Source organism: Platalea leucorodia (assembly GCF_965183815.1).
Source record: "Platalea leucorodia genome assembly, chromosome: 4".
NCBI classification, from domain to species: Eukaryota; Metazoa; Chordata; class Aves; order Pelecaniformes; family Threskiornithidae; genus Platalea; species Platalea leucorodia.
This window is the reverse complement of record NC_138826.1, coordinates 103,373,325-103,395,604: the sequence shown is the minus strand read 5'-3', so window position 1 is coordinate 103,395,604 and position 22,280 is coordinate 103,373,325. Positions and strand designations below refer to the sequence as shown.

General features: G+C 42.9%; 1 protein-coding gene across 2 annotated transcripts in view; it reads left to right on the top strand.

Annotated features, from left to right (window-relative positions):
• Positions 1–9,382: 9,382 nt before the first annotated feature.
• The window catches only part of WASL (WASP like actin nucleation promoting factor), a 51,229-nt gene continuing 38,331 nt past the window's right edge, over positions 9,383–22,280 (top strand). For both annotated transcript variants that reach the window (XM_082311154.1, XM_082311153.1), the window contains exon 1: positions 9,383–9,786. In XM_082311154.1, coding sequence (XP_082167280.1) covers positions 9,667–9,786 — 120 coding nt within the window. In that variant the 5' untranslated portion in view covers positions 9,383–9,666. The remainder of the gene's footprint in view (positions 9,787–22,280) is intronic.

The following is a 22,280-nucleotide window of genomic DNA, read 5'->3' as shown; positions in this document are numbered from 1 at the left end:
CTTAAAATACATGCCAGGAAGCATTGTGATAGTTATTTGCGTTTTATTGATATACTTGTTTCGAATGATGCTTGCAAGAACAATATTCAGCTCTAATGGGATACTGAAAGAAAACCCAACAATTTTTTATTTATGTGGCTGTTGCTTTATTCCTGTGGGCAAACCCCATTTAGATAATTGCTGCTGGCTGGTGGGTCCTGTACCATCAGATAGCCCGTCTTCCTGATGGGATGTTCGAGGTGTTCTAGCCTGGCAGTTCCCAGCGTTACTGCTTTTGCATAGCTACACAAATTCTCTACAAGCCGTTCTCTGAGATACTGCAGCTTACTGCCCCCGCACCCGGTGAAACAAATCTATCCTTCAGCGTTTATAGAAGTGCATTGTTTAATAGGATTGCATTTAAATTTCTATAAAGGTTGTCAATCCAATGCTTATGACTCAGAATGGAAACTTCCTCCCAGAAAGACTTTATTTAACCACTGACTTCTAGATACAGAGAGTGAGCAGTACACTGTAAAGAGAGGTTATAAACTTTTTTTGTTTTAAACTAACCGGCAATAAGTTCTGGCTTCAGCAGTTTTATTACTTTTTATTAAATGAAGTAGAGATTGTCTATTATTGGAAAGTGCTAAATAGAATGAAAAAGCTTTTTGACAAGACCCGTTAGACATATTTTATCGTGTATTTTCTATTTAGAGCAATTTCACTGCTGCAGACTAAACAGAGACTTAAATTAAGATTTGAGGAATTTGTTTAGAAGCTACTGTTCTCCAACAGACCCCAAATCATTTATTATTTTTACACAACTTAAGACAGAAGGATTTTGAATTCCTTTCATAGCAGTGACTGGTTTTATTATTACTTTTCAGATGGTAAGATACCTGAAAGAGAAATATGAACAGAAAAACTAACGTGATTTTCTGAATTATTGAGTCCTGTCCTTTGGTGTTAAAAGCAACACTTTATAGAATCACTTTGATAAATGTCTGGAGCTCCAGCTTAAAAGCAGCTCAATTTTTTGTCCCCACTTAATCCTGCTGGAGACAGGTTACAGACTATCCTCACAATTAGAAATCTGTACATTTCTGTCTAAATGTATCCATTATTAATTTCTAAACATTTTTGTTGAACCAGTGTTGCCCTTTCCTTTAAAAAAAAGATATTTCTTCTCTGATGTGTTCCTCATGAAGTCCCTCATCACCTGACAAACAAGGATGCAGTCATTGTGGATTGTTTAGAAATTACATGTATGCACAGAAATTGTATCTATTCAACAGAAATTGTACCTATTCAATGATCAGGAAGTACCTACATTTAAACAGGTATATCTTTTCTCAGGTCTTCTGTCTTTTTGTTGTGCTGTGATACCTCATCTCCTCTTCCCTATTCTCCCAGACACGCTATCTTTCCTCTGAACCTGTTCCAATCTAAATTCAGCTTCTAGAAAACAGGCAGAGACAGTCACACACATTCTTTCTGATGAGGTGCATTAGGGCCTTGCACCATGGCACTAATATCTCCCTGGCTTTAGCGGGAATGGCACTAATACCTCCCTGGCTTTAGCGGGAATCTCTCCCCCGAAGCCCCCGGGACATGCATTCATCCTTCCAAGGCCACATCACCATGGCAGCTCCCAACCATTCTCAGGCCTCCCCCTCGGTTGTTCTCAACTGAGACACTTAAGCACAGCGCTTTTTACTACTGAATTTCATCTCATTCCTATGACTCATCCTCAAAGTCACTGTGCTCCTTCTGTCTAATATTCTGATCCTCCTCATATTCGAAGACAATAAATAATGGATAAAGACAGCTCACATTGCAAAAATTAAGCAGGCTGCAGGTTATGGATTGCATCACATTTGAAATAAACCACACATGGTTACAGAGACTTTGGCAAACATTCTGTATATTCAAGAACAATATTAGAAATAGAGTGGGTTATTATTTCATCAAAAACATTTTTTTCAGTGTAAATATGAGTTGATTTTTGTCTTCTCTTTTGGAAGTTTACACTTCATGCATTTATTCCAGTCCATCTGCTTTATACCATTCCTTAGGCAACCAGCTAACACCAGATTATTTCAGTGTGAAGAAAGTCTCTATATGACACAGGCCTGCGTAATACTCTCTTTCAGCCTTGACCTTGCACACAGAGATAGCCAGAGAAAGGAGCAGTATAGATGCACTGCAGCCATTGAACACACCTCAAACCTGCTTTGGAGATTGCAACTACGATTCAGTTATACTTGGTTAGAGATTTTTGGGTTACAGAGCACCATAAAACTTATAAGAGCACCCATATTCCCACAGAGTTACACTACAGTTATAACCATGAGAAACCTAGAAAAGAAAAAGAATTTATTTCTTGAGATTACATGTTTGCAATCTAGATGACATTCACAAGCAAGAGAACAGAATAACTGAAGGCTGTCTCTTCTGCCACTAAGAACATTTCTCATGCTTTCTTGTTCTGAATTGATCACTGTAGCTAGTAGAAATCAAAACACCTGTCCAAAATAATAATGTATCATTATGTAAATAATCCTATATTGCCTACATATACTGAAATATCATACCTCAGCCTACTGCAATGTGTAGGTAGTATTAAAATAGTATAAAAATCATACTGAGCCTTATTCCATCTGACCTGAACACATTACTTTCTACCACAGTTAAAAATGGCTTAGCTTTTAGGAAGTTTAGTGAAAAATTAACCCCCCCCTTAAGCAAACACTCGGCAGGCTATGCTTATGGAAAATTATTCTCATGGTAATCAGCTGTACATGCTGACAAACTTGTTCTTTTCTGGTTGCCTCGCTGTCTACCAACCTCCTCTGGCTCCTCGCCATGACCTCTGTGAAAGAGTTGCTATAGCAGTAGCAAGTATTTTCCCAGAAAGCCTTATTAACTGTGCTGTAGGTTTCTTGTTTTTGAACAGCAACTTGTTGTACTGTAATTATTGTGAAAGTATTTTAAATGAAGACATTTGTTTTCATCTTTTAAACAGATACAAGAAAATTCAAGGCCAAGAAACCTAACTGGAGAAAGCAGGCCAGCATTGCACATTATGCTGTTGCAGCAAACACTGCAAAACCAAGTCGAGAGTTCAAATAAAATCAGTTTTGGCCCTCTTAAAATCCACAAAAATATCCTATCAGCTGAAAAATGATAGGCCTAAGGCTGAGATATAGATATATTTAACAAATGTGATGGTAGGCTTGAAGAACCATGACATCTACAAAAAAAGAGGAACACATCTTCCAAAATTTATTTGTCACAAGGAAGTACAGAAAGAAAATTGATTAAAGGAACTTAATTAAATTTCTCTACTTCAGGTTGTAGCACACAGAACCAATATTTATTCAAGGATGGTTAGTTTCAGGAGGCGGACTCCTCTGGATGTGCTCAAAGTTTAACGTCACCTCCCTCCGGACCAGCCACTGGGTGCTCAAACGTGTTTAGAGGGCACCTGGGCACCAACTCTGTACGAGGCTTCAGGCACTACTGTGTTACACATAGAGAAGTATTTTAGTTAGAAAAAGAAAAAAGGAAAAAAAAATTAGTTCTCATAGGACAACTTCTTCTCCTTCAGGTTGAGTTGATGAGCATGAGCAAAGTAGATATCCACATAAAACATTGATGTAATTTGTATGTGCCACCTTAAGATACCAAGGGAAGAGTCCTTAATTGAAAGTAATAACAGGGTAGCCAGGAAAGTACCAATTAAAGCAACTTGGCTGGCTGTGCTAAATTCTAGATATTCCTAAGGTCTTAAGGAAATTTGATTATCTTTACTTACTAGGATGCAATCAAAAACAAAGATTTACTTTTAGACTTACTAATCTCTGAGGTGAAACAACTTGACAGACTGCAGATTTTCTTGGTGACGCATCATACGCACAAGCACCAGTCAACTGACTGCACATATAGTTTTGAAAAAAACCAAAATAGATGGTTTTCATCCATCTTCTCAAGCCAGTTTGCAGCATGTTCAATTTCATTTTGTTTATATTTGTTAAAGCTCCTCCAGCATATATTTGTTAAGCTTCCAGATTTGTTAAACATATTCTCCTTTTCCTATAAAAACAATATAATTCACTGCACCAGTGGCTCTAGTTGGCCTGGGGCTGATATAAGTGAACTCCCTGAACACAAAAATCAGGCTGATCAAGATACGTATGTTCTCAATCTCGCTTTATGAGGTGGAGCCATACGCCTTCAAGAACACTGATGCATAAACACCGTTTTCTCTTTTTTTTTTTTTTCCCTAAATATTTGCATCAACTAGCAAAACCACACAGAAGCAACACGATTAAAGAGGTGCTAAGGCACCAGAGACAGTCTGATGCAACAGTGAAGCCCCAGGTCTGGACCCATCCACCAGACAAAGGCTGACCTTTGATGGGATCTCACTCTTTGGCCTCCTGGAGGGCAGCAGCAGCAGCAGAACAGGACTGGCAGGACACGGCCAGCCCTGACGCACCACGGGGCTGCAATAAGGATCTGGTAGCGTGAGCCCCAGCACAACCCCAATGAGAACCAAGGTGCAGTTCACAGCTATTCCTTAGGGTTGTTATATGCCGGATACAGAATTAAAAGAAAAAAAAAAAAAAAGAAAAACTATATGAAAGTTATTAAGTCATCCATCAGGATCCAAATTGTAACTGCTGCTGAGTTGCATTACGTATTTGCCAGCTGTTCATTGACCTATTGGGAGTAAACTACTGATCTCAAGCCAGCTCTTAGAGGGTGGGTATGTACACCGTACTTAGGGCTTACAGTAAAAAGGGTGGATTTTGAATGCACTTGCCTGTGCTCCCCTCCGCTCAGTAAAGACGAGGCTTCCTGGTCAGAACCACGCTGATCAGGGTGGGAGGCCAGTCACGCTGCAAACAAGAGCTGACGTTTCCAAGCCAGAGCAAGATTTCTGTTGTTAAGGAAATGTGCTCTAACAACGCACTTGCAGATCGCAGTAAGGAAAGAACATGTTTTTCTTTTTCTTTTTTTTTTTAACTGGTGAAGTTCTCGAGCTTTATGGTGGCTGATTAATGGCTGAAGGGAGATTTCATTACATTGAATTTAATAACTGTCAGGAAACTCAGAGGAAGGAATAAACATTCCTTTTAATACCTGTGGATAAATCAAAATGAACTTTATTTACTCTGCTCATGGTTATTGCTGAGTATAAAACTTAGAAGTCACACCTCTGCTGAGGTATAAACCAAGCAAAGAGAGTAAAAAGAGTGTTTCAACAAGCCCTGCGGTATGCAATTTTGAAGACAAGCTTTGATGCAAGGATATATGCTAGCTGGGCTGGGGAAAGAAAAATGTTTCCCTCTAATTTGCAGAGCAGCTATAGAACTGTTCCACAGTTACAGCAGGCAATGATCAATAAATATGTATTAAGAGGAGAGAGAGGATGCCTCAAATTCCAGTATGTTGTTTGGTCCATCTTCTCCACAGTCCTGAAAAGGAGAGTGATACAGTCTGATGCTTCAGGCCACAAAGGAATTGTAGAGGAGCTCTTGAAAAGAGCTAGATCTCCCCATAACGGATTTCAAAGTTAAAACAGAATTGCTCATATCTTACCCCATCATACTGAAAGTACGCTTCTACACCCAAAGCAAAATCAATGTTATCCTTTGCTGAGCAAAATGGAAGGGCACAAATTACTTTCCTTCAAGTAAACAGTCTGAGGTCGAAAATGAGGGCTAGAAAAGATACAGTAAACAGAAAGATGTGCGTAACAGGCACTACAGGGACAGAAAAAGTTCTAGCTGGCACCCCAGACAGCATTTGTGCAAGAAATGAAAGAACTTATTGTCCCATGGCACTGGTTCTCAGGCTCCAGCCTGCTCACTCTTGCGGCGAGGACGCGCTGCTGCGCGGCCAGCCCACAGGAGAGGATTCTTCCTACTGACACTACACTTCCACATCCATATGGAATATCCTGACTAATTAAAACTTAATTGTCAACTTTGCAACTTCTGTGGCTACTCCATGTCCTTCTGTTACTGAAATCTACAGGATATAAATTCAACATAGAGAAAAAAAAACACCATAGACCTCAGATCCTCTTTCTTCCAGACTATTACCCGCCTGAAACAGAGAATATAAAATCTCTGAGAGAAAGGAAATGCAGTGACTGACTCTGAAATGAGCCGTAACTTAATAGATGATTCAGTTACCTCCAGAGCGGGCTGGGATTCCTAGATGTTTAAAGGTTCAGTGCACAAAGAGTAGAAGTGAATGAACCTCGTCATTAAAATAACTAATGTTATTTGCCATCGATTCAGTAACGATGCAAGCCCACTCCTCTTCGATGAGGTCTCTGTTGAGAAAAACAATGTGGTTTACTTAAAAAAAAGAGAACTTTTGTCTTCACAGCACAAAACCCACTTCCAACCACAAAGACAGTTCCTTTTTTTGGTTACCACAAGCGGTTTTGCAAGTGGACTGGTGTTTTCTACAGGCCCAACCAAAAAAGGGTGTTGAGGGAAACAAGCCCTTCTTCCCCGTTGTTCATTCTTGGGCTGCCCTGTTGACATAGCCCTCCCGTGCGGTGACGGATCCGCTCCCACTGCGGATCTCCCCCAGCCACGCTTATGTGGTCGCCACAGCGAGGTCTGCACTTGTCCCTGAGAAGGACATGAGGCGGAAGAGAGACGGTAGGAAATTTTTTCCTACGGAGACCCACATTCTCCTTTAAGCCTGCTTGTTCTTTGGTGTAATCAACTGTCTCTTCATCTTATGGAAAAAAAGAAAACCAAACTGTGTAAAGTAAATTCAGCACTGGGACAAAATCAAGATTTGGGAAATGCAGTGACATTATGTATACATTGATACACATTATGTCACTTCCAATGTATTTCAGTACCTTGGTGCTATGAGCTGGCATCCTGAAATGGAAAAATACAAGAGAAAAGCAGCTTCCCATAAAACTTACAGACATCAGCAGTGGGAAACACAGCTTGAACCCTAATGACTACAGTGAGAAATTCAGAGGAAAGCCTTGGATAAACAATGACAGCAATTTCCCTAGGAGAGGTCAGAAAGAGCACTACAATTTCTTCAAAATATAGACAGGTAATTCTAGCTGGTGGCTTTCCTTGAGAGAACTTTGCTTGAAGTTGGATGTTTTATGCAGGAATAGCAGCTCTTTGCTGTTATTACTGCAAACATAAATATCTAAGGCAAAAATCTATTTTTCAGTGAGTCCCTTGGACTTATCACCAGACACTGATATTTCCATTTCCCTTCAGGACTTGCTGCTTTGCCACGATACAAAAACAGAAACAGCTTTTGCATAATTAATGAAACACAGGGTCTGAAAATAGTCCTTTTTTCTTCCCTTTCCTGCTTACCCCTACTAAAAAAGCAAACAAAATCCTAACAATAGAGCCTGAAGGTTAAAGGGCCCTTACGAATAGCTACCAGCCAGCTGGTCTGAGAAGAACAGCATGAAGGAAAACCTATCACCCTTAACACCCAGAACTCTCTTTGAATGGCAAGACCTACACAATAAGGAACAAATAGTAAAAGTTAACAGACATGAGAAAAAAAAAATCAAGGAACATAAGCGGCCAGAGAAGTGAGGACAGTATCAGCATGTACCCATCAAAGGTGTACTATATTTTTAGTTATTTACACTGTGACCACCAACAGAGGTATGTAAATTTCCTTGAAAGGGCTTTGACTATAAAATAATTTTTATAAACAAACAAACAAAAAAGTGTCTTGTAAAGCGCTTCCATGTGTTTTATCTTTTTATGTACATTTTCAACGACCGAAATGCTGCCAATATTCTTTAGCTAAAATATTTCCCCTTCCACTAAAATATGCACATAATTACACAAGAAAGGAATGAAAACTGAAGAATCTAGGATTGCTGAAAAGTACTTTGGAAGCATTGGGCCCTACTATTTTTCCTTTACAGCAAAGGCCCCAGCCACTTCTGTGAGATCTGCAGATTGAGGAGTCCTGTATATGCATATATTTTGAATTCTTTTATGCTGGAAGCTCAGGATTTTCCACCATGTTCTCCCTTCCTTACACTTTTGGACACAGTTACAGGCTCTTAAGTACAGGGAAAAGGGCCTACATGCAGAGCAGAAGGGGTTGCCATCTGTTCCCTCCTGATCTTTTGGAAGATATGAAGTCAGTACAGCTCCGTACAGACTCGTGTTCACAGGTTTTCCTCCTGTGCTTCTCTAGTTCCTTTCCTCCTGTGCTTCTTCAGTTCTGTCCTACAATACAAAGTAAATCACCATTGGGGGATTGTTTTAGCACCTTCCCGATGGACAATGAATTTATCAGAGGATGTGAAGGCAACACATTCCTCACCTAAAAACACTGAGAAAACTAGCAAGGTGCTTACTTTGACATCTGGTTTTCACCTCTGCACGCAAGAAGCATGAGCACTTCTTTCGTGCAGCTGAAAGCCAGGTTGGGCATTAGGCAGCTGTGCTCTGGATCTTCAGGCTTTGAAAGGTCTTCAACCTCCATCCCAGCCAGCTGCTGTCACATGGGGAGAACCCGGGGGAAGAGAAATCCAGCTGACAAAGGCTGCTGATGGTATATATTATTTTTCCTCAGCAGCTGACCCCCGGAGAGCCTGAAGTACCTACTACTATTTTTAGGTATCTCACCCCAAGCTGCAGCAGCCTGCGCTAGGCAGCGGGATGGCCGACGCCCCGCTCCTGCCTCATGAACTGCCTGCCCCACGCAAGGCGCCCGGCTCGGTACTTCGTGTGGCACACCATGAGGAGGCATTTTCCTTTCTGTCACAAAAGCTGAAAAGATTTTTGAGTTACAAATTAAATCGGCTTTCACTAAAAATTTCAGGGCTTCCCACGCACCCTCGCCCCGAGCGCGGCCTGGCCGCCCCGCGCGCTCGCTCCGTAACCAGCCTCACTTGAGCGGATTTCGGGACCGCTTCGCGCCCCGGGTGACCTCCCCCGCGCCCCCGGCCTCCTCCTCGCCCCCGGCCGCGCTCCCCCTCGCGCCCTGCCCCGGCGGCTCCCACGGCCTCCGGGACAGCGCCGCGCCGCCCCCCATCCGGGGCAGGCGGCGGCGGGGACAACGACGGCCGCTCCTTCCTCCTCCTCCTCCTCTTCTTCCTCCTCCTCCTCCCCCCCCGCCGCCCGCCTCCGCCCAGCAGCCGCCAGGCCGGCCTGGCAGGTACCGAGGGGGAGGGCGCGGGCGGCCGAGGCGCGGCCCGGCCCGGCGGGGCGGGAGCGGAAGGCGGCGCCCCCCCCCCCCCTCCCCGCACGGCGCATGGTCGCGGCGGCAGCGACTCGCCGGCCTCCCCTCCGGCTGCCGCGCTCTGTGGTCTCGCCCGCCCCCGCTGCCATGTTGGATCGTGCGGCCGCCGGAGCCGGGCCGGAGTTGGAAGTTTAGCGCCTCTCGGAGGGGCGGGCGCGATCGGCCGCCGGCGCGGAGCGGCACCGGCGCGGCTGCCCCAATCCCCGGCGCCCCCTCCGCGGGCCGCCGGCAGCCGGCCGAGGCCCCGGCGCGCCTCTCCGCCTCCCTCCTTCCCGGCCCCGAGAGGGAGGCTCCGCGATGCGGCTGCTGTGAGGCCGCGGCGGCAGCGGAGGAGGAGGAGGAGGGGGCCGCGGGCGCCAACAGTCGCAGGGCGGCGAGGGCAGCGCCGGGCCGGCCCCGGCCATGAGCGGCAACCCGCAGCAGCAGCCCCCGCAGCCGCGGCGGGTCACCAATGTGGGCTCCCTGCTGCTCACCCCGCAGGAGAACGAGAGCCTCTTCGGCTTCCTCGGCAAGAAATGCGTGGTGAGTCCCGGCCCGCGGCGGCGGGGAGGGGAGGGGGCGGCCCGCGGCGCTCCCGGGACCCCGAGCCCGTCCCCACCCGGGCGCGGAGGGCCGGGGGCCGGGGCAGGCAGGGGGCGTGTGAGGACAGGCCGCCCGGGGCGCCGGGAAGTTGAGGGCTGCGGAAGTTTCCGCCGGCCCGGCCCGGCCCGCTCCGCTGCCCCGTCCCGGCGCCCGGGAGGGGGGCGGCCTCTGCAGGCCTCGCTCCCTGCCCGCCTCGCCCGCAGCACCCCGGGCGGTGGGAGCGGAGCGGGGGTGCCGGGGGCAATGAATGGCGGCGGCCGCGGCCCGCAGCGCCGGTGGCGGGGCCCCTCGGCCGGCCCGGCCCGGCCGGGCTGCCCACCCCGAGCGGCGGGCCGGGCCTTGCCCCCTCCGCCGGGCCGGCTCCGGCCGGAGCCCTGCGCACCGGGGCGGCTCCGAGACCGACTCGAGCGCCGGTGTGGGCGCCGTCCATCGGCGGTGAGCTCCCGGGGGCGGCCGGGCGGCTGACCCCTGCCCTGCAGCTGACCCGGGCTCTGCAGGGGGAACTGGCCAGCAAGGGAGCAGCCGGGCGCTCGGTGGAAGAAGTTCAGCTGCTCGACGAGGCTGGGACGAGCCCCAGGTGCACCTGCGGTACAGCAAAGCAATGCTGACGAAGTTGTAGGAAGGCTCGTATCTGTGCTAGGCCTGCCTTGGGTTTAGCGTGTACTTTTCCTAGCCTAAACAACAGGTTCATGTACTCGGATGCGACTCAAATACTGCATCTTTTCCTGGTTTTATAGATCTATAAAAAAGGCAACGTAATCGTTAAAAGAAAAAGCCTTGTAGTTAATGTGTTACCAAGTATATCAGCAAGTTCTTCGTTTTCAGAATACCTTCTTGCATATTAATACGAAACTGTATTAAAACTATAGTTATCTGTATTAAAGAACTACTTGAGGGCTTCAAAACTTAACAGCTTTCTTTAGAAAAGAAGCGGCTTTTAGAAAAAACATATTTTTGAAATAAAAAAAAGCTGCTTTTTTTTAAAAAAACCTACCATTTGGAAGCCGTTGAAAATTATGTTATCTGGCTGTCTTCTGATGCTTTGTGCCCAGCGCCTAGTGTACTGATGTTAGGGACTGTGCATCCTGCTGTAACGCTCTGAAGAGTATTTCATGAACTTAAAATTGTGATTTAAAGCAGGATATCCGTGTAGTCGTAATGGTTCCACGTAACTCTTTAGACTTTGAAATGGTATTGTTGATGAAGCTGACCATGGCAAGGAAAGCATGAGATGTAGTAACTGAACAGGAAGTAGGTGATATTTACGTTGGGGTGGGTTAAATAAGATGCTGTCACTGTAGGTAAGTTAAATGGGTCAGAAAGCACGACCATAAAGCACGTTTTTTGAAAAGGAATAGATTTGTAAAAAACATCTTCAATTAATTAAACTACTTTCAGGTACACATTTCATATGTTTAGCTCCTTTGCAAAAAAAATAAAACTTTTCTCCAAATTTAAAAAATAGTGCATAAATTTGTGTCTGTAAGTTGATTTCGAGTTTGTTTTTCTACAACTTGGATTTTCTTAAGTGAACACACTTTTCGTTTCTGTTACGCTCAGCTGTAACACTCACCTACTCAAGTTCTCAACTTTTCTGCATAAATAGCATGTTGAAAGCAGACTTTGGAGGTAAATATCTTCACAGTATCTGGGTGTCATGCAATTTGTGACAGGTTGATAGCTTCATAGACATGACTTGCTTTGTATTTTTTTTGAAACTACACATTCTTGTGGTTTACACTGAATCTTGGATGACTTTCCAATTGAGGTTTTTCTAAATGTGGCCCATTCTCTTCCCCTTTTCCCCCAGCCCTATATGCTCTCTAGGTTAAGCATAGGCTTATCTTAGTATAACTGAGGGTCTCTGCTCAGTCTTGAAGACTTGAGTGTTGAAGTGCTAGAGGCTTTTTTTACTTACTGTGGCATAAGCCAAAAATAGTGATAATTCAGAAACTAATTCATGAACAGATTGAACATCTCTGTCCCTTGGAGGGCAATGTCTATCAGAGAAGTGGAATGGGCACCTGGAGATGGTAACAGCTTTGGCTAACCTTAATCCACAATGTCTGTCTGTCAGAGCTCGATAGTATTCTTGATACTCTTGACCTTCTAGCCTGATTCAGTGTTGGCATGCTATGCTGATAAACGCCTTTTTGCTATAATATACATGATACTTGATCTCTTAATATCCATGTTTGAATTATTCATCAGTGAAACTTCAGACTGTAAATGCTACTTTTTAAGAAAGGAGAATCTTGTGGGTTTCGTAGGATGCTATGAGCTTGCTTTCCCATCAGCTGAATTGACTGTGCTACCTGGCTGCTACAGGTGGTGTTTCTGGCAGTGTGGGGCATGGATATGCTACTGGATGTGATGTGCATCTGCCATATCGACATAATTTTAGGTTATGTTTGACTTGACCTTGTGTTTACATCACTAGTGAAATGAATGCCAGAGGAACAGTTGAGACATTAAACTGTGATCCTAGATACTCTTTTTGTAGTAATAATTTATAGTACTCTTATGGAGGGCATAGTGCTGCTATCAGTCCTGAGGGGCTTGGTTAAGAAAGCATGTGGTACTCTGGACCTGATTTATTTCAACTATTTCCTTTGACTTTGTTTTTGACTGATAACAAGGCAGCTACTTTGAAATAACATTGAGGATTCAACTACTCAATTTTTTTTTTTTGTTCTATGGAAAAGCAAAGGAATTTATCAAGTAGCTTAATTTTGACTGAGTACTCACAACCTGTGAACTCTGATACTGACATAATTTCAATGGCATCTTAAGTAATGATGACTGCTAAACACAAAAATTATCTGGGTGTGGGGGAAGTGGTGAAGAGCCATCCCTCTGTGTGTGTTGCTGAGGCTGGTACCATTTTCTGGACTACTACTGATACTTTGGGAATCTCATTGACTAGTAGGCAAATGTACATACAGAAGGTTACTGATTTTTTTTACTCCTCCCCCCCCCCCCCCCAACTTGTTGAGCTGTAAAACGCTTATCTGAATCTATAAGCAATTAAAATACCTTTGCCCATGACAGATCAGGTTTTCAAAACCAAGCCACTGGCTAATAGTCAAAGCTGCAGCTGTAGTTTGGTTGAAATATAAATCCAAATGTAGAATTACTTGTAGTAGGTATCCAGCATAAGGTAGCCCCTTAGGACTTGCATTGTTGCTTAGGCATGTAACTAATTTTCATCCAGGTACATGACATTTGTTATGTAGGTCAGGTGTAAAATTTACTATCCGTAGATATTTTTCAATAACTTTTTTATCATAATGTAGAAAGAAAAGTCTGTGTAAACTTACGCTAAGGTGAGCTATGAGATTACTTTTGTGCATACTAATGAAATATTTTTGTGGTTATGCCAAACTTGGAGGATTTTGCTTAAGTCTGCTTAGTTATAAATCAATCCCTTTAATTTTGTCCTAAGGAATGAGTTTTGTAAGGAAAAGCAAATGCTAGATGTCCCATTAATAATTTTTAATAAAGAAGGTACTTTTATAATTTGCATGATTTATATTGGTCAGTAATGTCACTGATGAAAACCTAGTTTATTCTGTAGAAATAATTTTATATGTGTGAGAGGCCTTCAGAAAGAAAACATGAGAAGTGTGTACTTGATAACATTAGAAGTAGGTAATGGAGTATGGATATTTTATACTGCTTAGAAGTGGGACTCAGCACTTGGATAAGGTGTAATGAATAAGGCTAGGAATAGGTTGTTATTTGTAAGATCTTGCCATGGTTGATATGGTAAACAGGAACTGGTAAAGAATGCAAAAAGAGAAGTGACATAGCAGTAAACTAAGAAAACTGTTTTGGCTGCTTTTAAAGTGCATGTGACCAGAATAACATTGTATGTCAGAGCCAAAGGACAAATTACAGTAATAGTTGAGATAAAACAAAAACTGGAATGGCATTTATAGCTGTTAATTGATAAGAATTAAAGGTTTTATCAAGAAAGGACTTGTAAGATTACTTGTGCGTATGAAAACAGCATGAATGAAGACTTGAAGGTGGACTACAGGTCTGAGTCATGGGCAAATTCATGTGGCTGAGAAGTGTTGGGACTCTTCAGTTTGAGTTTATGCTGCAGGCTGTACACCGAAAAAAGGTTGAGATTGTAGTTTGAAAAGCAGTTGTCTCTTGAACAGATAGGAAGAACTGAGTCATCAGTTCAGCGGTGGTTATCTCATCTTTGCATATGTTTTTAAATGAGATGCAGAGGGAGAAGACAAAGTGTAAAGGATAGGGTCCTGTGGAACAGAAGAATATCGAGAGTTATGCCTGGATTTCTTTTGAGGTCTGTCCTGTTCTATCAAAAGACATGTAACATCTTCAGATGCCTCACTAGTATCTACTGGAGTCACTGCCCTAAACAACTTGTCAGCAATAATCTGTCCTTCTAGAGGGAATTAATTTTTTTTTTTTTTTGACAGTTCCTCTGAACCAAACCTGTGCCTACAAAACTCATTTTCACAGGGACAGGTCAGATCAGACTCTTCAGAGCAAGTGGCTTAGCCATCGTCCTCCAACTGCCTCCATGTATCTACAGTAGGGTTACTTATCATAAAGTGTTTCTCATGCTTGTCTTCCTCACAGCTTGCTATTAAGCTAAGGTAGTGAAATACGCTGTAAACAGATTATTTACCCATGGATGAGAAATGTTTTGAGACCACATGTGAACACTCTGCAAGGCATTGCATCTCGTCGTAGCTGTATGTATTTGAGACAAAGCATCAATTTACAAAATGTGGGATTCGGTTCAGGAGTAAGAGACGGAAATTTAGGTGTTAAAATCCCATCGTTGTCAGTAGACATCACTGGCTGTTATCTAAATCTCCTATTCAACTTACCTGAAGATAGAAATTTGTAATTATCAGCTGAATTTCTGTCTTTGCTTCAGTAACTGTAGTGGTTACCTCTCTCCTGACCATGCGTGTAGCTCATGTGCTAGACACATAAATTTGTGTCTTGACATGCAAGGTGAGTCCTACTACTAATTTCAGTCATTGTGTATTTCTGTTATGAAGTGTTACATGTTGCTAAATAGAAGGTGATCTAGTAATAGAGGGCTGGAACCAGTACCTCAGTCTATTAAGGCTTCAGTGCTCTTGCGTTCTCTTCGGAGCCCCTTTGTAGAACTTTTCTCTGTTTTGGAGGTAGTCAAGTGCCGAAAGTCTCTTAGCATCTCTGTGGTTAATCAGCTGGTCAAGTATACCACTCATGCTCCTGATAAGGTGGTCTGGAATCCAATAGTGTACAAACGCAACAGGATGAAAACAATTTGTAGTCACAAGCTGTTGTGTTGTAACTTCCCAGGTCTTCACAGCTAAGAATCAGGTGGAGGAACTTAGAAGAGCGCAAAGTTTTAATGTGGGATTCGGGTGAACAGTCATGTTTTGACTACAAGATTTCCACCAAGATGTCCAGATACCACTTGTTTAGGAGAACACCTAAGGAAGAGGTAGTTTCTTGTTAGAAGATAAAGACTGAGTTTACTATTTCATGCAAATATGTAAATGGAAAGATTCTACAGTGTTCTTCCTTTAAGGGAGAATTTATGTGATTTCTCTGCATTATCTGATCATAAATGTTGATTTGAATCTGTTATCACTAGAATGTTTCCTCTGTGAATATTTCTTCTGGGGTTCTTAAGGTTTAGTATAAGCCGAATTTGTAGCAAGTAGAGTGTATAAGATCATCTTATACCATGCAATTTCAGGGTAAAAAGGTGATAATGGAGACTGTTCTAACTTTAGATCTCAAATCTCTTCTTTTGGACAAGTTCTGGTACTTCTGCCTGAAAAAACTTCACTGTCTTTTCTGTAGAGCTTCTTATGACCCTTCTTGCTCTACTGTTAGTGTCTCTAGTAGTGCTGGAATGAAGAACATGGTTACTGCTGTCATTGGTAAGTAGTGGCTGCAGGTACCAGCAACAGCAGCAGTTGCCACTGGCAGCTCCTAGCTCGGTGCTGGAATGGGGGGAGTGAAGCATTGAAGTGGTTTGTATATGATAAGCGAGTGTCATCTAGGAACTTTGCAACATGACAACAGGCTTGATTCTTTTATTGACCTGTTATAGGCAGAGCTGTCTACCATGGACATGGGGTTTGGTGAGCCTTAAGTGCTCAGTTTGTTAGAGAAAGTTTGCTGTTCACTTAAAGCTGTGTGGTAAGATTTATGATGTCCTCTCTTCCAGTGAGCATGTTTCATAGGCCCGTCTCTTGAGGAATCTTTGTAGTACAGAAATAAAACTTAGTATAGTGCAGGAGACTTATGGTTTCATGACCTAATACCTAGATAATAAAATATAGGAAGTAACAAAAATGTGTCATGGGCACTAGACAGAGTGGCTTATTGGTAGGTTAGGGTACAATTGCCTCAGGAAAGGTTGGCATTATGTGTTACTTGGGCACAGAGGGATTTTTTATTGGCCAGTTTGTTTTCCTTGTAACAGTAAATCACACAAAGTGGATTTAGTGGAACTAGAAGCGTATCTTCATGGGGTTTTTAAACAGCCCACTCTACCGGTACGTGACTCAGATGCTGTACAAAATAGTTTTGTTTCTCAAGGTATTTGCTTGGGTATGCTGCCACACTGCCTTCTGTGGCTTTCAGATATGTTGTTTAAGCCTGGATAACCAATAAAATGTGTACAGTAGGTGTGCAGTTACCTTCAGGGACAGTTGCAGTTAAATTCGAAGATCCTGAAGTGTGCTGTGATCTTCACATGACAGGAGTAGTGTATTAGAAGGGCCAAATGGAAAAAGAAGAGATGTAATGCAAACAATCATAGGGACACTTTCTTAGAAAGCTGCTCACTTGCTTAATTCTTCAAATTCAGTAGTGTGTTTTCAGCTACCTGTGTGTTAGACAATTTTCCTGACACCTCTTTGTGTTTACGCAGTGAATGACACTTTAGGCATCTCAAATTAGAACGCCTCTGTTAAGAATATATGATTCTGGAAGAAGTTCATTAAATTAATTACTCAGTTCCTGTAGACTTACTGTTCTGTGGAGAAGAGCATTGCTGGCAAGGAAACTGTTGCTGCAGAGCTCTGCGACGTACTGGCAGATTTGCAGATTGCAGCTCACCTTAGGCCCTTGCTTTCATACATGCATCCCCACCTTGGTGAGACCATTATCCCGGTACTGTTTATTTGGCTATCCTTAAAATCCTCACTCTAAGGCAGCTTTTTTTTCTTTTAAGTTTTCTGAGAAACAGTGTTAATGCGTTTTCCAGCTCTCTAGTGTGTCTAGCTTAAAGCTGAAAGATCACATTAAGGCTTGCTAATCAAGGTCGTAAGTGTTTCCATTTCTGTAAGATGGTTTCACACACCATTTTCCCCTTCAGAACTTTGTGTAATTCAGAATTCCCCTGCGTTCATCTTGTTTCCCTTCAAAGTGAATGTGTTTTTTGCCTTTATTGCCCCTTGTTAATTAGCCAGTATGCAGCGTTGGAGTGGTATAGTTATACAGGAACATATCTGCGCTCACCAAGTGTATTGGGGGGGGGGGGGGGGAGTACTGTGTCTGCAATTTGAGAAACACCGACCTAATGAAAGAAAATGTGGCCTTCTCATCTTCAAAAAGCTAAGAAAACTGTATTTCATTATTTGAACTCTTAATTATGGAAAGATTGCCTCTAAGACTGCAAACACTTTTTAAAAATGCATTTACTTCAAGTGTTATCGATGGCGGTTTTCCTGAAAGTTAGCCAGCACTTGGTGAGATTATTTACAAGAAAGGTTAAGTTAAAATATGGATTCCTAAATAACATTCTCTTGAGTATTAAGTAATAAGGCCTGCTATTTGTCTTGCTGTCTAGGCTGAAGAACAACAAGAATATTTGAATATGGGAATTTGGCACTATATTGCAAATGCTTTTCCCCCCCTCAAGGTGACAGCCAAGAGATGTATTTATCTGTGTGTGATTTGTGGATAAGAAAAGAAATGAGCAATAATTTGTTGTATTAATATCTTTCTATGTTAGGGATAAAGAAGAGTAAGAGATGTTTTACAACCTTCTTAGTACATTCTATAACAGAAGCAGTAATTTATTGACTTGAATCTTAGTTTCTATGTAGAAAATAAACATTTAATATTTTTATACAGCAGGTTACTATAAAGTTGATTTGCTTTAGAGTCCTGTGCGGTGACCGCTGTCCTCCGAATCTTGTGTCTCAACTTTTGTCAGGGTCTTCTTGCACTCTCTTATCACACAGGCTCTTTTTTTTAACAAGTTCTCTGTCCTTCTGTCCCAGCAAAAGGGTTTCCTCCCCTTATTTCCTTGTTCCCCCTTGTACCTCAAGTGCTTCCAGGATCTTCCTTTCTCCTTTCAGCCCCTGCATCCATAATCTGCACAAAGATGTCCAGGTAGAAGGGTCTCTTCTCCTCAGCATTCTTCCCTCCACTCCCTTACCCCCCTTGCTTCTCAGTTCCACAAGTGCTTTGCTCTTGCTGATGAACTTTGTGTCTCATCAGACATGTAGTCTTACCCGTACCCCATGCTGGGATAGACGTGGCTTGTATTCTTCTACCTCAACAGAGTATTGCACAAGGGAAAAGATGAGAAGACAGTCTCTATGCCAGCCAGCTGTTTGCTGCTGCATGCATAGAGTGCACTTCAGCGTGAGATACAGCCATTAGACATTTCTCTCTTATTTCTCTCCTGTTTCATCTTCACTGGCCCAAAGTCATTGTTAATGTTGCTATAGAAAGGAGAACTTTTGGTGGATAAGAGGGAGGGAAGCAAAAACAAGAGCATGATATTCCTCCGGCTTCTTTGCACTGCTCCACCCTCCACTGCTGCTTCTCCAGGGAGGACCAGACTCTCCAGTTTGTAAGCTGCTATATTAAGAAACTGTATACTGGAAGATACAGCTTCAGCAACTCTACAGGCTCAGATTTGAAACCACAGAATTGCTTAGTTCTGCTTTGAGTGAACTGTAAGTTATTTCCTGCTCCTCTAACCATGTGACATCTCTCTCTCAGCACAGCTAAGATGTGGTCATTCTTTGTAAGTAAGCATTTTTTTTCCTTTACTCCCCCTCAGTCAGCCAAAGCAAATAGAAACATCACTTGGCTTATGACACTAAATATACGCAAAGGCATCCAAATAGACTCCTCTCTGTAAAACTGTGCTTGATTTTTGTGGTTAACTGAAAAGAGGAAGAAAACTATGAACATCCTGTAGTGGTATGTGTTCTGTGCAATACCACAGGCAAAAGCTTCCCCTTGCATTTGCAAAGAAGGAAGCACTAGTTTCTAATAAATAAAATGCAGGTCTGTTTTGTCTTTATTTGCCTTTAGTCTGTAGCTAAGAGTATGTCAGGTATGAAATTAATTTTATAACTGGGCACACAGAATTATCAGTGTTTATATTTTTAGTAACCTGGCAATTAACAGTTTCAGAAAAATATATGTTTGGGGCTTGAATTTGTGCAGTTTTGTATCAACCGGTATTTTTTAGCCATACAATAGGTGTTGTCATTTTGACCTTTCTTAAACAATGTTGGCCTCTTTAAGTGTTATGCTGCACTGTTGGCACTGTTCTCAATTTGTGTAGCTAGAACTTTAAATTTAAAACTATACAAGCTTTTCAAGTGTCACTGCAACAGAAAATGCTGGTTGTGCTTGATCTCTAGAACTCAGTAGTGATTCAACAAACTGCTTATCTATTTAAAACAATAATTTATTTTAGTTTTGTCTCGGCGAGATGTGTCCATATCATATTCAGGTGCCAGTATTTATATACTCGAGAGACTGTTACTACATCTGTATCTCTGCAGAGAGCATGCCCTTCCTTGCCTGAGTTCAAGCGTGTACAAGATGCAGCACACCTAGTTATATTACGATTTTGTTTGACAGGATGAATGGAGATGGATTTGGTGCTAAATGTTTCTCTAGGAGATGTAGATCTTATTCCATGTCATGGTTTTCACTTGATCTTTTTTTGTCATTTAGGAGGTCTCTCTTTCAGTGCTTCAGTTCTTCATTAAGACTTTTCCTTAATAGTCTCTTTGAACATCTCTGGCCTTTGCTGCCTGTAACCAACAAATCCTGTCGGTTCCTCTGCCCTCTGTTCGTATCATTTAGATGAGAGTTGCTTATTGAACAAGTGTTCCTACTGCTGCTCCAAGCTTCACGCTGTGTAACCAGGGGGTCCATCCCTCACACTGGCCATACCTGTCTGGACCATACCTTTCTGTCCCGGATAACCAGAACTGACAGGCTCAAAATGTGAGATACTCACCCAGGGTACATTGAAGCTTAGTGGCAGAAGGATGCACCTTGTCCTTTCTCTCACCTCTGGTCTGTCAGCCAGCTGTGCTAACATATTGATGCTAACAAACTTAAGTAGGGCAGTAGCATGAACTCAGGCACTGTTCTGTGACTGTCTGTGGTCTTTAATTGGTCGGCACACTTCCTGGCACAGGTTTGGGTAATGCTAGCTAGTACTCGCCCAAATTAGTGAGCATGGTTTGGGGAATAGAATGGTGTAAACACAGTTCCTAATAGACGGTCTGGGTAGGGCCATCCTTACCCAATTTGTGTTGTGTTGGGAGGAGAGAGAGAGAGTTCCTCTGTGCAGCTGTACATTCTGCTGTACCACTTGCCATCAGATCCAGAAAGCGCCTCTGGTCCTAGTTACTAATATTTGCACAACCAGTGAAAGCTACCAGGAGACAAAAGCAGCTGTAGTGCTGGGGATGGGGAGTCCGAAGCGAGCTATCTGTTCTAGCATTGTCAGTAGCATGTACCTCACAGGATAAGGGTCGGCTCTGCTGCTGTTCTCATAACTGTCCTCTTGCCATCAAGCCATAGTCAAACCTGGTTTTCCTGCCAGCGACAAAATTCAATGTTATCTCTGTGCTCCTAGAATTTGCTTTTGGAAACCTGAGAAAATGCAGGTGACTAGAAGTTTCCAGCAGACGAAAGTGTGCTTGTGCGTCTAATAACCTACTGCAGTGGACAAATTATCAAGTGCATCTGACATATTGTGAACACAGGCTGATAAGGTTCCTGATCCTCCTCTTAGGTTTCAGGAGGAAAAAAAAAATTATTTTGCCTTCCGGTAAGGAGATCTGGCTAACTTGTAGCCATGCTTCTACAGACTGCATTAGGTACAGCAGGGTTGACCTTAAGGGCTGCTGCATTTCACTTGCTGTACTTCTTGATTACAGAGCACTGGCCTACCAAGCAAATGAATTCCTGTCTAGAGCTTTCTTTTCTGATGAGTAGTTTGTAAGTAATTTAAGAAAAGTTCTGTGTGTCTTCAGAGACTCCAGGGACATGCTGAGGTCTCTTAGAATCTTCCCTGCAGCTGCATTTTGGAGCGTTTTAGCAGTTTTCTGTCAGTTCAGAAGCAACAATTTGTTTCCCACTTGAGCTCCAGAGACAGTTCTAGAGCGTGAAGTGTAATTAATGATATTTCAATCATCACATACTCTGTCTGTTCAGGTGTCTCACCTTAATCGTTGGTTCTGTCTGGGATAGAAAGGTGTGAGCTCTGGAACCTTTTCAGTTCTGTCTTCTACATCCACTAGATCTGTTAGGTAGTGTTTAGATGCCTCTGTTCTGTAGACACTTACCTGAAGCTTTTATTTTGTCCTTTTTTTTTTTTTTTTTTTTTTTTTTTTTTTTCCCTTTCCCCTCTAGTGTCCTGTGATCCAGTGTCTGTTTTTTGTAAGTCAGCACTGGCAGGAACCGGACCCCTGGTGATGCTTGGTGCTGTACAAGCAGTTCTCCCACAGCAGGTAGTCTTGCTTCAGAGCAGAAGGGAGATAACAATCCATCATGGTTTTAGAAGCTGAGTGCTTTTAGTCTTAATTTCAGGATGGTGACTTGCATGTCAATTCTGGCTGTGATAATTGCTCTAGCAATGAAATGACACAGTACCAATATCCATATCACTGGAAATAACTTCTTCTCCAAGGTCACCACATACAGACAATATCACTATGATGCAAGTCTGAATTAGTAAAGGGCATTACATAGTTGGCTTATTCCAAATAAACAAACCAGCCATAAATAACGATGTCTGCCATGCATCATCAAGGCTGGTTTTTCACTTCGGATGCTTTGTGGACTTCGTTAAAGTGCAGCATGATGCCCTGGTTTGTCAGAGTAACCTGGTCCTGAAGTGAGGTGACTGGCATGTCACTTCTTTGACTCTGGGATTCTTCAGAGGACTGCAGTGTTTGTCACAGAACTGAAGCTTTTATGTGGGGATTGGCAGATTTAAAGACCTTAGTTCCGCATCAGCTAACATAAAACTCTCAAGTTCTGTATCATATTGCACATCACATGGTGAATGGCAGAGGCCTTCTTCTGAAGAATGCACTTCTGAATAAGAAATGTCCTACAGGACACTTTCATCAGTGAAGTTGGCTAGCCTTTCAATTTATTCTGTG